The 13,801-nt window shown below is 47.0% G+C and overlaps 1 protein-coding gene across 1 annotated transcript in view; it reads left to right on the top strand.

The window, feature by feature from the left end:
- NT5E (5'-nucleotidase ecto) overlaps positions 1–13,029 on the top strand; it is a 40,155-nt gene extending 27,126 nt beyond the window's left edge. Inside the window, exons 4-9 of the mRNA XM_045543964.1 lie at positions 5,244–5,441; positions 6,471–6,625; positions 8,112–8,217; positions 9,451–9,600; positions 10,954–11,154; positions 12,843–13,029. Of these exons, the coding sequence (XP_045399920.1) occupies positions 5,244–5,441; positions 6,471–6,625; positions 8,112–8,217; positions 9,451–9,600; positions 10,954–11,154; positions 12,843–13,006 (974 nt within the window). The 3' untranslated portion in view covers positions 13,007–13,029. The remainder of the gene's footprint in view (positions 1–5,243; positions 5,442–6,470; positions 6,626–8,111; positions 8,218–9,450; positions 9,601–10,953; positions 11,155–12,842) is intronic.
- Positions 13,030–13,801: the final 772 nt, after the last annotated feature.

Genomic DNA, 13,801 nt, shown 5'->3' on the forward strand with positions numbered 1-13,801 from the left:
GCCTAGAAACATTTATGGCTGGGAATCCACGACTGCTCATCTGTAAGAGAATTCCCAGTACTCTGCCGTAATTTGGAACCAGAGCTTTGGCCTTCCGACCCAGATGGTCCCCAGTCCCCGTAGACAAGCTTCTCTGAAGTGAGCTCGGGACACTCCATCACTTACCAGCCTGACCGGAATGAATGATTCATGGGATTAGCCGTTAAGACCACTCACTGACCACGCACGGCATTTTGCACTAGATGACCACGCTGGTAGTACCTTCCCCAGCTAAATGCTTGTTTTCCCTGAAAAATTCATCAGGAGTGTATCAGTTTATGATCACATTTACCTACTTTTTCATCTCAAGACATAAAGTTATTACTTGTGAAAAGAGCACCGTTAGTAAGTGGAACTACATGGGTCTTTACCCCTTTTCCCTGCTCCACCTCCTCGGAGCAGCCACTCCCGGCCTCATGAAGAGGAAGCAAAGACCACAGGCCTGGCCCTGCTAGGCAGTGGGAATCCAACACACTGGACACTCAGTGGAGCTCTGTAAATATTTGTTGAATGAGTGACTAAATATGTGATGAGCTGTTCCCACCCTGCAGGGCTCCCTGCTTTGCCCTACCCAGCCAGACTTTGGCACAAGCCCGGATTGGATTTCGTGGAGGATTTGTGGCTACTCTGGGAACTATTGGAAGATGCATAATCTCTTTTAGACCTCCCCGTTGTCATTGAAAGACCAGGGACAAGAATTTGAGCAGTAAATCAAAGCGTGTGCAAGGTAGAGTGACATAGTCTGGGCATGGATAATAATGCACGGCCCCTCGAATTCCCTGAAGGAGACGTGACTGTGTGTGCATCATGGTTTGGTACAGAGATGGCTGAAGAGACAGTGACTCGCTCCTCTGGTTGCTGGACTCCTCTTGACCGGCTGTGGTGCCGGGAGGCACGCCCCCTCCTGGACAGCCGGAGCTGCTCCTGGATTAGAGGCGGCAGCAGCGGCAGCGGGCCTGACTAGAGAGCCAGAGGGGCTGAGCGCAGAGTTTCTCTTGTGGCAGGGAACCCAGCAAGGGCCGGGCTCCTGTCCCAGCTGGGCTCCAGCCTGAGCAACTTGGCTTTCCTGCTTAGTCAGTTTGCCTTGCCACAAAATTTTTCTTGTGTGCAAAATATGCTCATAGCTTAAAAAAAAAAAAAAAAGAATAGGTTAAACTGCTGTTGGTTTAAACCACTAATCAAATCTTTTGTTTTACAAATTTAGGAAATAAAATTAGTCTTCAGGGACTCAATGTCTCTCCCAAGGTCTAGAAACCAGGTTGAAACTGAGCTGGCACCAAACCCATTCCCCCGGTTCCCGTCTTCCAGTTCAGCCTCCCTCCCACCAGCTCCCACCCAGCTCCACGAGCCCAGGACGGTGAGCTGAGGGGAGCAGTGGGAAGGGGCTGCCACTCTGGCATCGCTCACCTCTGACACGATCTGCCACAGGGAGAGCATGGAAATCTTGCGTGGTCTAGGGGAGAGTGTTTGCTAAACTCCTTAAGTTCAGTCATTCAACAAACATTTATCTACACACCTCTGTGCTAGACACACCCTAGAGACACACCTCTCCCTCCCCTCATGGAACTCAGTGTCTTCAGAGGGATACTGACCCTGATCAGATTTTTAAAAATACATAATTACGCAAGTAAATAAATCATATTATATATAATTACGAAGCATGCTATGAAGGGAGAAATACAAGATGCTGTGAGAGCATGTACTGTTAATAGAAGGAAGGACCTGGCCAAGTCTAGGGGGCCATCAGTGAGTTTGCCCCGAGGGACCGACGTTAGGGCCAAGATCAGAAGGACAAAGAGATCCAGGAGTTAACCTGGTCAATAATCATCGATATCTTTTTATTAAGCACTTTCCTTGAGTCAGTGTTCACTTGCTGCATTAACTTCTTTAATCTTCCCAACAACCCTGTAAGGTAGGTATTGTTATTTTTCCATTTAACAGATGAAAAACTGAAGCAAAAACACGTAACTAATCCACATGTAGGCCTCTGGCTGCAGACGCTCTTAGTCCACATGGGAAGGCTCCCACTCTAGGAAGGGGAGGAGGCTGACTGCTGAAGGGGAGGATGAATGCTCTTATGAAACTACCGAGATAAGAAAGGGCCACCTGGTGTAGGTGATGATACTCACATTAAAAATGTTAGTGTTTTTCCTAAGGCCAGTAGGAAACATCTAAAACCAGGGAATGCATGGTCATATTTATTTATGTTTTAGACAGACCAGTCAGGCTGCGGTGTGGAGACTAGGGTAGAAAGAGGCGAAAAAGAGACCTATAGAGACCAGTTAGGCGGCTGTCGCCATGACCCAGGCGCGAGATGATGGTGGCCAGGACGGTGGCTTGCCTGTGGAGACATAGAGAAGTAGATAAACGCAGTGCCTGGTGGGAGCAGGCACTTCCAAGTAATTCAAAAGAGAAACTCAAGTCCCTTGGAAGCAAGCATTTGAAATATGCTAATTACCAATTATTTTTGTCTAGTCCTTTTATAGGGGCTCCAATTCGGGAGTTCTTACACCAGGTCCTATGTGTGTTAAAATCATGGCATGGTCTGCCTTATAACATTCTATTTTAATATAATTCGGCCGATTGGAAACCAGGTCAAAGGCCTGCTCCCTGGCACCTCTGTCTGTGACGTGACACTCGGAGGGCAGTTGGCCAGACCCGCACTTGGCATCGCCACGTTCCTCGGCTCCCAGGGCTGAGCCCTGCGAGGTTCCTTGAAGCCCCCGCACCATGCTAGGAAATGCTCCCTTTATCAACTCCAGATGTCAGTCCGCAAATCCCGATGAGTCAGGTTTCTAAAGATAGATGTGTGGCTCTGTGTGGAAGGAATATCTGGGGCTGAGCATCTTTGACTGAATGGTGTGGAATGGTGTGGGAAATGTGCAGCCCTGGAGTGCTTGCTCTGCCAGTCATTTCTGGGATTGCCGAATTGGGGGCGTGGGAGAGAGGCTCAGCTGTGGAGGAGGCAGAGATAAGCCAAACTAGACCAGTTATTGCCCTAGTGACATGGTTAGTGTCCTCCTTGTTCCTGATTAAGTCCATTTAAAATGCTGATGACATGTCTTTCGTTCTAACAAAGAACATAAAGATCTTTCCAAACTAGGGAATGGCCCCTGTCAGATGGGAGCTGAGACTGTGAGCTCCTATTTGCAGAGTGCATGCTGATCTGATGAGGCATTTCCCCGGATCGTCGTATTCCTAACTTTTACATTCTGTTTAAGCTGGGATATTTCTATGGAAGGCAGAAAATAAACGCTAGAAAGTCAGGCTCGCTGTTCTCCCGATGTCTGCGATTTAGTGCTTTTTTCCCCTGGACAGGGTATTCTCCGCCACCTTGTGGACATTCGGGGAACTTCACCGTCTGGCTGAGAGGCCGGACCGGCTGCCTTAACCACCTGGTCCCCTGAAGTGCAGACCAGGCTGCAGGCTTGCCCACAAGACCAGCACAGAACGGGATGAGGGTGATTAGAGTGTTAACCTTCCCTGCTACTCTACCATGCATCAGCTCATGGGCCTGTCGCCTTCGAGGCAAATGGAGATGGAACAAATCTCACTGGATCTTAAGTTGGATACTTCTATAAAAGTAAAGTTCCAAGACTTTTTTTTTTGTTTTTTTCCCAAAAGGGAACAAGGAAATGGGACACTAAGGTTGGCAACAGCTATTTACTGCTTATGCAGTGCTGGCATTTGCATACTTTTGCCCTTTGGTTACTGAGCTGAGAGGGGGCTGCTCTTGGCATAGAAACATGGCAGGGGTGGGTCCTTCATAACCTGCAACCCCAGCTTGTCTTAGGCGAAGCTTGGGACACAAAGGTGCCAACCCTGGGTTTGCATGTGTTTTGGTAGGTGGCCTTTGGCACCCAGCTTGCAGACTTTATGAGACGAGCACGTGGTAGGCTGTGTGGGCAGCGGAGAGCACACAAGCCCAGGGCCTCACAGCCCTGCTTTCCAATCTGCTCCCCGTCACGTACCAGCTGTCACCTCGGTACTTTACCTATGACAGTCAGTCTTCTCCTTGTAAAGCACTGATGGGACCTGCCTCGTGGGAAGCTTGGAGGACTAAGTACAGCAAAGCCCAGAGCCTGGCTCGTGGCTGACCCTCATAACTGGTCCCCTGTGCATAAGCAACGCGTGCTGAAGTCCTCTGGACCCTCCGTGAACATCCCGCAGAAAGGACTAGTCATGGGTGTGATGAGGGAGGCGATAGAAACAGTGCTGGGGTCAAGGGTGTCTGTTCCATAGTCTCTGATTCAAAACAGCCCAAACTATGTCATTGTCTCCGTGGAGGTAAGATGTGAACCACAGGGCTCCTGAAGGAGGGCTTCAGTTAAAGAACTTGAACGTGCCCAGTGATTAGAGGCAGGGCTGCAAGCTCCCTGGGTGGCCTCGCTCCCCACCCTCATTCAGGCGCGTGTCTCAGAGGCGACGGTGGGCCTCCCGGCTTCTGGGTGATGAGTGGCTCCCAAACTGTCCCCCACCACCCCTTTGAGACAAAGGCCTGCAGAACCTGACGTGTGTGCGGGCTGGCTGGGCTGGCTAGTGTGCAGTGCTAGTCAGCCCTCACGGTGAATGTGGCTCTAAGGGGACGCAGAATTTACCAGCAAAACCCAAGGACAGCTCTTTGTCATTTCTGCATTTTCCATTAAAGACTCTAAGCTTTGGAGTGTGTGTCTGGGGTTTTTAGAGATTGCCGTCACCTTCTAAGGGAAAGAAATACACATTTATTGAGCACATACTATGTGTTGGCACCACGCTCAGGAGTTTAGACATTTAAGCCTTTCAACAGCTCTGTGAAATAGGAGTTGTTATTTCATCCATTTTACAGGCAAGGAAACTGAAGTTCAGTAAAGTGCAGTGGCCTGGCTAAGCCACCTGGCCAGTGAGAATGGAGCCAGGGTCAGGATGGAGCTGGGATAATCTTAGTGGTTTTATACCTTTGTGTGCCACACAGCACCAGGCACAATGCCCTGGACTTAGGGAGAGCTTAGTCAATGCCTGTTGAGTGGAGAATGGAAGGATTCATGTGCCAAAAGGCATTCGGAAACGGGCAAATGCCCAGGCAGGGCTCTGAAAGACCAGCTATGTGAAGCGGCAGCTGGCGAATCATCAATTTAAAAGTCACTGTCATCCGGCCGGTGGCCTGCTGGCCTGCCGCCAGCCGTGTACAAGGGCTCACTTGATCAGCTTTGGCTCTTTTATTTCAGGCAATCCACCTTCCAAAGAGGTGCCTGCTGGGAAGTACCCATTCATTGTCACCTCCGACGACGGGCGGAAAGTTCCTGTGGTCCAGGCCTATGCTTTTGGCAAATACCTAGGCTATTTGAAGATAGAGTTTGATGAAAAAGGAAATGTCATCTCTTCACATGGAAATCCCATTCTTCTAAACAGCAGCATTCCTGAAGGTAAGTGAAATTCAGAGACTATCCCACATACTCAAAATTTAGATGGCTGGATATGCCCCCCCTCAACCTCTTTTTAAAAAATGTTTCGGGAATAAACTATAATACTATTGAAGAATTTAGCTTCTCCCTGGAGTTTACCCTCCTCGTGGAGACGGAGATTTCAAACACACCCAAATGCCAAGATGCTCATTTGCTTCTCTGAGTCCTCTCAGCACCAGACTCTGCATCACAGCTTCTTCTGCCTTTTAAAAGCTTGGTCCTGACGTGCAAAAGCCACTCTCAGCTCATGCCTGGAGGAGAGCTGATTATCGAAGCAAAGGGGTTCAAACTGGGCAAAGTGGGGCTCAAATCCTGGCCTCCCCCACTAAGGGCCATGTGCCTTGGGCAAGTTGCCCAGTCTCGATGGGCCTCAGTGTCTTTATTCATCAAATGAGGGAGTACCTTTCTCACCCTTTTGTCTGGGATTCAGAGTACATTTTTATGTTATTCATTTTTATATGACACACATGAACACATTCCTGTGTTTGTTTCTCACCTGACCTTTTCTGTTTACCACGATCAGATAAGAAAGGGTGAGGGGTGAGGAGCCACTGCGCCTAGGAGAGCCTGTGTGGTCACTACACGGGCCTCTCCATGGCCAGATGGGGAGGGGGTCAGCACCACACAGACAGTGACAGCCCAGCAGCACCTCAGCAGCCTTTGACACCTGCCCTTGGGCCTTTCAGAGCCCCTACCGCTAATACTGTCCCAGGCAGGCCAACAGGTAGCTCGTACAGATGTGATGAGTTGATATTAAGATGTTCAGCATCTCCTTAAATTAAGATCCACTCCGGGTCTTATTACCAGGGAACAAAATAGAGGTTCCTAAGGAAATTTCATGGTTAAAACTGAAATGTACACAAATATGGTAAAGAAATATGTACTCACAACAGGTAAGCTAGATGATGTTTGATTCCTTCTCCAGAATTTAGCCTAGTGTAAGGTCTGCTTTAACCAACAGGCTACATTCTTTCTTCATTTTTCTTCCAGATCCAAGCATAAAAGCAGACATTAACAAATGGAGGATAAAACTAGATAATTATTCCACCCAGGAACTGGGGAAAACCATTGTCTACCTGGATGGCTCCACCCAATCGTGCCGCTTTAAAGAATGCAACATGGGCAACCTGATTTGTGATGCTATGGTGAGTCCTTTGCAGGACAGGAGGGCCTGTGCCTGGGGAGGAAGAAAGAGGAAGGAAGGATGCAAAGAGGGATCAACTGATAGTTGCAGATTGGAGATTTTAAAAAATTAGTGCCCAGATAAAAGCTTGGTGTGGTTTCATACTGAGTTGCTTGGTCAGGTGCTTGAAGTAGATCAGGTGACCATCACTTTATTGCTTTACAAGAACTAAAACCTTTAGTTCAAGGTGTTCTTCTTAGATGTCTGAATTTTGGATTTTTTTTTTTTAGTAAGATCTGAATACACAAACTCTGCTGCCCTGAAGATGTTGACATGGTAGATAAAGTACATCTGCTTAGACCTAAGTTGGCCAGACTGTTTTTCCCTGATCTGTCCACCTAGCTCCTAGGCCTTGTGTGACTGGAACCTCTTTCACAAGCATAGCATGACGACACACAGTTAACATGATCTAAGCCCCGTGGCTGAGTGAGGTCGGCCGTGAGAGGCACCCTGCTCTACTTGCCTGCAGCAGACTGGCTGCTGCGCTAGCTCCCCGCTAGCCGGACTCACCACTTCCACAGGCTCACAGCGTGCACCCAGGGCGGTCATTTATTTGCCAGTGCGTAGCACGTGGTGCCCGGTGCCAGGTGCCTGGTGTACAACTGCTCTCAATAAATGATGCTAAGTAAATGACAACGTTCATGCTTTCGGAGATGAGACTCCTGGTGGCTGCTCAGCACCATGCGGTCAGCAGGGCAGAAGGGCTTGAAGAGGAGCCAGAATGCAAATGTTCAGAGGAAGGTTTAGAAGGAAATACCCCAGGCTGTTGTTGGCAGCACTCACCTCTCTATTCGAAAGGCTAGGGCAAATACATGCGAGAACTTTTGCTTTTTGCACTATTTATTCTCAAATGAGCATATATTCATGTTATTTGTTATAACTAAACATATATTTTGTAAAAGAAAAGTAAGAATGAACCTGATTCTCCCAATTTCAGGAGGCTGTCCCTGTGCCCCTAAAATTGCCAACTTGGTAATTGCCTGGGGACATAGACATGGAGGCCAGGTTCTTTCTTATTGGCATGAGGTCTGGGGTTGAGCAGGCTTTAGGGCCCGGCCCCCAAGAGCAGGCATGAGACACACCCGGCCCTGGAGGAACCTGTGCAGGAGCGGGGCTGCAGGCCAGTCTCCAGAGGAGGCCCAGTCCGGACACCAGGGCTAGCCCCAAGAGACCGTTTTGCTAAAGCCTACAAGCCTGAGAGTACGGAGTTTTAGGAGAGGGACTAAGAGCTCCCTGTATTTAAGAGTCTGGCACTGGACTGGTCACAGTATCATATTTTTGCTTCTTGGAGCATAAAACTAGGTCTAATTATAGTCGAGAAGTCTCTAGGAACATGCAAGCAGGGGAAAAGGAGCTTTATTTGCTCAGTAGAGCTAACCAGATTCCTAGAGCTTATTCTAAGGAAGGAGACCCAGAATAGCTAATGTGAATGTGTGTTACTGTTGCAGATTTACAACAACCTTAGACACGCAGATGAAATGTTCTGGAACCATGTGTCCATGTGCATTTTAAATGGAGGTGGCATCCGCTCGCCCATTGACGAGCGGAACAATGGTATGCTCCCAGGCCAGCTCCCCGGCTCCCCGCCGCCCCCCCCCCCTCCCCAGCTCAGCTCCTCCCTGCCCTGCCCGGCTCCTCAGTGGTGTGTCCTGTTCCGTCTCTGGCCTGCTTTCCCGCTGTGGCTCCTGCCCTGACCATGACCGTCCACAGCCTCAGCTCATCTCCGCTGCCAGCCATGTACCAGAAAGTCAGTCGTTTCAGTTAGGGTTAGCTGTCACCAAAGTCCAGGACCTAGCCCGAGAGACATACACAAACTTGTGCGTGCTTGTATGTATTCAGACACAGAAGTAGCAGCTAGGGTTAATGGAACCCAAGCTTGGTTTAAATTTCTGACTCACAAAACTAAATACTAATTGTTGCTGATTTATGCAAAATGTTTATTTTGAATAAATGTTTATTTTGCAAGCCTTCACCTTGGCATCTGAGAAGAGAAAGACAAAAATCACCAATTTTCAGTACTAAATGACCAGCACTAAGGTGCTGACATGGAAGTAATATTCACTGGGTGCCAGGCAGGTGGGAGGGGGCTGGTGGGTAAACTCACAACTAATGGGTGCAGAGCGCACTATATGGGGGAAGGGCACGCTTGTAGCTTTGGCTTGGGCGAGGCAAAGGCATTATATGTAATCAAAATGTTTGTACCCCCATAATATTCTGAAATTGAAAAAAAAAAGAAAAAGGGAAAAAAATCACCAATCTGTGCTGGAAAACATGCCACAGATTAAAATATTATTTTATTGTATTTACAGATATCCAAGAAAATCTCATACAGTAAAACAAAGAAACTAGACAGATGTTCCTGACACTCTTGTAGACCTCCCTGATATATTGTCAGCACCCATCAGCATCTGTATAAGGCCCCAAGCTCATCTCATTGTCACACAACGGGAACAGGGGACAGGGATACACTGCCTGTCTGCAGGAACGGAGCAATGCCTAACAACGCACTGCAGATCCGGCCTCAAGCCAGGAGATCCAAGGCTGAGCACGGTGGACTTTTGAGGCACAGCCATTTGTGAGCTCCTGTCATCTTGCCCAGTGGGTGGAGGGCAGGGCCAGAGCCCTCTTGAATCCATGCCCTCCCGAAGTGTCAGGAACCACTTAGACATAGCTGATACTGCTGTGAGGGCCCCCCTGCATCCTTCCCCAGCCCTGAGGGAAACTGGTCTTGGGGTTAGCATTTTCTCAAGCTGTTTTCCTTCTTGCCTTACCTGTGACTACCCTCAGGCACGATTACCTGGGAGAACCTGGCTGCTGTGTTGCCCTTTGGAGGCACATTTGACCTAGTCCAATTAAAAGGCTCCACCCTGAAGAAGGCGTTTGAGCACAGCGTGCACCGGTATGGCCAGTCCACTGGAGAGTTCCTGCAGGTGGGCGGTAAGTCAGCCATCCTCCGGGGCTGGCTCGTCCAAGGTGATGTGGGTTGCCTGCTGGTGGGCTCAGCTCCCCCTTATCAGGACCTCTGTGGCCAGGCTTGTTTGGGTTTTCCCCCATCCAACACCAATACATCATTTTTTAATGGCTGTGGACTCCCAGAGCCACCGAGACTAGGCTGGGGTCAAAGGCCCACAGTCCTGGCAATGAGCAGTATTAGCCGAGTCCGATTTGGACATGAGATGGGCCCTTCACAGAAGCTGGCCCTCCAAACTCTAAGCACGTCAGTTGCCTTGAGGTCTAGTTTCTATTAAAATCTTGGGTGTTTAAGCATTCAATATTCTTTAAAAGCGATCCTCTCTTCTGTTCTATTTGTAATTGCCTGGAACCACGCCAAGGTTCAAAGGCATGCTGCCCAATCGGTATTAACAAGGATGATTTCTGGGAGGGACAGCCTGCCGTGGGGACACACGAGAACACCTGATCCAGTCCCCCTGTAGCCTGGGGCAAGTCCCCACCCTCTCTGAGCACAGCCAGAAAACCCGTCCTGCTTCTCTCGCAGATTGCAAGTGAAGACTGAATGGACACAGTGTTTCTCAAATTGCCAAGGGCTTCTGAAACAAACTTTTCTTAACAATTAATTCCACATACCAGTGAATTAATCCTTTACTTAATAATCTTCTTTTACTCAGAAACCATTTTCTGGCCTCATGTTTTGACTTTAGATTGTGGCCCCACTTGGTGTAATCGCCTTGCCAAGTCGTCTCTCTGCAGAACATGCTGCCGAGATTGAACGTCTGGGGCAGTGGGTCCCCTGGCCTGCTTGCCTTGGCGGTAACCCAGACATCCTTTATTTTCTGACGAGGGAATCAAGGGAACAGCAGTGTTTTGATGCTCTAGCAAAGTACTGAGGAGCTGTTTGCTTTGTGAAAGTCACCCAATCCCAAGTTCTTACCATTTAGTAGCCTTCAAAATTGTAAAATTCTCTGTGCCTTCTCATCTATTTCTCATTTTCTAAAGCCATTGACCCAAGTTAGTGGACCAATTATTTCAAGATATTACAGAAGGAAAAAAAGATGTGGCTTCTCCGTGCAGGGTCACCGTTTGCCCATTCTGGTCCAGAGCTCATTTTCTTTCCAGTGGTCCTTATATCTCCTAGAAGGACCAACGGATAAAGCTGATGAAGAGAGGGTAGCTGCAATGTCACCTCAATTCTCTTGATGAAATTTCACTCAAGCTCAAACTAAAGGAAAACCAAGCCCAGTGCCCCAATGCCATAGTTCAGCCAAAATCCTTTCTTTAGAAAACAGAAATCTCCCTTTGTATCCAGTGAAAATGGACTCATTTCTTTTCTAGGAATTCAAGTGGTGTATGATCTTTCCCGAAAAACTGGGGACAGAGTAGTCAAATTAGATGTGCTCTGCACCAAGTGTCGAGTGCCCAGTTACAGCCCTCTTAAAATGGATGAGGTATATAAGGTGATCCTCCCGAACTTCCTGGCCAATGGTGGAGATGGATTCCAGATGATCAAAGATGAATTATTAAAACATGACTCTGGTAAGCACAAGTGTCTCTTCCTTCCCCTATCCCAGAGACTCAAGAACAACAGAGCTGGGAGGAGAAGGGGAACTACTCATGGTGTGAGGGGGGCAAAGCCAGAACCCAGATCTTGTCCCTCCATTGCAGAATCTCTCCTGTTTGCTTGTTGGAAAACAGCAGCACGGCATTGGGAAATATATACCCCGTCAGGCCCCAGCACACATACACATCCATCCAACCCCAGGAGAAAACCATGTTTAAATAAAAAATGTTCCAAAATTCTTTTAACTACATTTAAGCAGCTATTTAAATTGTTAAATATGAGTTTTACACTTATAGAAAAATCACACCTCTGGGACTTTAGGTTGAACATGGAAAACCATCATAGTAAATTATCTCAATATTCTTTCTTGAAGCACCTTTCGGTGTGAATAGGTCAGGTAGCAGTAGATGGGCTAAGTGCCCTCCTTTCAGCACAGTGGGTTGATGGAACAAGTTATAGGGCAAACAAAAGGAAGCCACTTTTTGACATCAGTTGATATTTTCGACAGCATTGATATGCCAATCTCACTTCTAGAAATCCAATTGAGAGCCACCTCATGTGCATAAAGTCCACTGACATAGAACACACTTCCCCTTCTTCCTAGGGCAGGACGTGGCATGCTTACAAGATACATATGGCCTTCTCGGCACCTCTGGGAAGCTCAGCTAGGCTCCTCCTCAGCCTTGCCATAGTGGACCTGCCATTTTAGCTGCCTAATCCAAGGAGGGTGGAGGACAGAGCTGGACCAAAGGAGACCACCCTTCCTGGGAGGAAAGGTGCTGGCAACTTCTGTCCATTCCATGATAGAAGATGGAAGGGCAGGCTTAAAAACCTGATGAGACAAAGAGGGCGATGGCTGGGCATCACCCAAGCCCAGACTGATGGGTGTTAAAGAGAAGGCACTCGTGCAGCAGGCTGAGGGAGCCCGGACCTGAGCATTCCCAACCCTGGCTATACATTAAAATCACTTGGGGAGCATTTTAAATTAAATACCAATTGGTATTGGTATCGGCCCCAGCTCTTAAGAGATTCTGATTTAATTGGGTTAGACTAAAGTCTCTTCCAGTGATTCTAATATACACCCAGGGGTGAGAACCACCAGAGAGAATTATTTTTTTAAGTATTGGCGTGATATTTTTAAAATAAAATTCTGTTGGGTCCCCATGGGTTTGCTGTAGCTATAGGCAATTACTGTATCTTTATCACCTCTTCTTGCTTTTGGAAAGGAACCCTCATTGTTCCACCATCAATTATGTGAAAATAATTCTTGAGCAGGCAAACAAAAAGCAGCCACTTTTATCTCTCAACTAATTGTTCTTGACTCAGTTCTCTAACCTTGTTCTGGAAAGGTTCAAAGGCTATGATGGCAACAACCTCTTTCTTGAGTCATCTCAGAGCTGAGGGAACTCTACTCTCCCCGATTGCACAATAGTGAACAATGGGCACAGTTCACATCTGGAACATGAAAAAGCAATCAAATTCTTTGCACTTACGATCACCAGCGTTCCTGTCTTCTGTGACGCTTTACCCCTGCTTAGGAAAGGAGCATCTTCCCTTTTACAATTACAAAGGACTTTAAAGGAAAACATTGGTTTTTCTTCCTCTCTTGCTGTTAATTGATAATTACTTTTTCTGTAGTTAAATAATGTATGTATTTTTCTAGGTGACCAAGATATCAACGTGGTTTCTACATACATCTCAAACATGAAAGTAATTTATCCAGCAGTTGAAGGTCGGATCAAGTTTTCTGCAGGAAGTCATTGTCATGGAAGCTTTTCTTTATTATTTTTTTCATTTTTGGCAGTGATCTTTGTTGTATACCAATAGCCAAAAATTGTCCTTGCCATTAAGGTGTGAAACTGCATTTTTTTTTTTCAAGTGAGATGCAAATCTGCCTTTTAGGACCTGGCTTTGTGATTACAGACCATCCTCGCAGGCTCCTAGAAGCTGAAGCTTAGAGCACTGTAAAAGGAAGAGACTGTCATTATCACTCAGGGTCAGTAACGCAGTGAATTAGACAGAAAAAAAAATTAACATAGGGCCCTCCCTATGAGGAGAAAGCCAACTACATTTAGTTTCCATATCCAAATTTCAATAAAATTTTATTAACAATTTTAAACCATAGATAAAATTTTTCTCCATTATATCCATTTCTAATCCATCAAACAATTTATGTTTACACAGAACTTTATCATTGATAAGGGGTTTTAAGCACATTGTCTCATTTGATGCCCACAACTTTCATTGGTAGGGAAGACAGATGTTTTTCCCATATGACAGATGAGGAAACTGAAGGTCAGAGGGTTGATTTGTTCAAGGCCATACAGCTAAAAATGACAGATCTAAGACCTAGGTCTTTTGAACTCAAGTCCATCACTTTTCAACTAAATCAAGTTGCTATTCAGAATACTTCATATCACCTCTCTTCAAAACTATCAATAGCCCAAAGCTCATGGATGACAAGTCTTTATTTCTAGTCTCTCATTTTTTCCTTTTTAGCTCTTGTTGCAATAGCGAGTTTAATGGACTAAACACAGGGTATCATTCTCTCTTGCATTACCCATGTGCCTTTGATGAGTCAGGGAACAAACTGCAGTGGACAATGGGAAGAAGGGCTAAAGG

Source organism: Lemur catta, chromosome 2 (genome assembly GCF_020740605.2).
Source record: "Lemur catta isolate mLemCat1 chromosome 2, mLemCat1.pri, whole genome shotgun sequence".
Lineage (NCBI taxonomy): Eukaryota > Metazoa > Chordata > Mammalia > Primates > Lemuridae > Lemur > Lemur catta.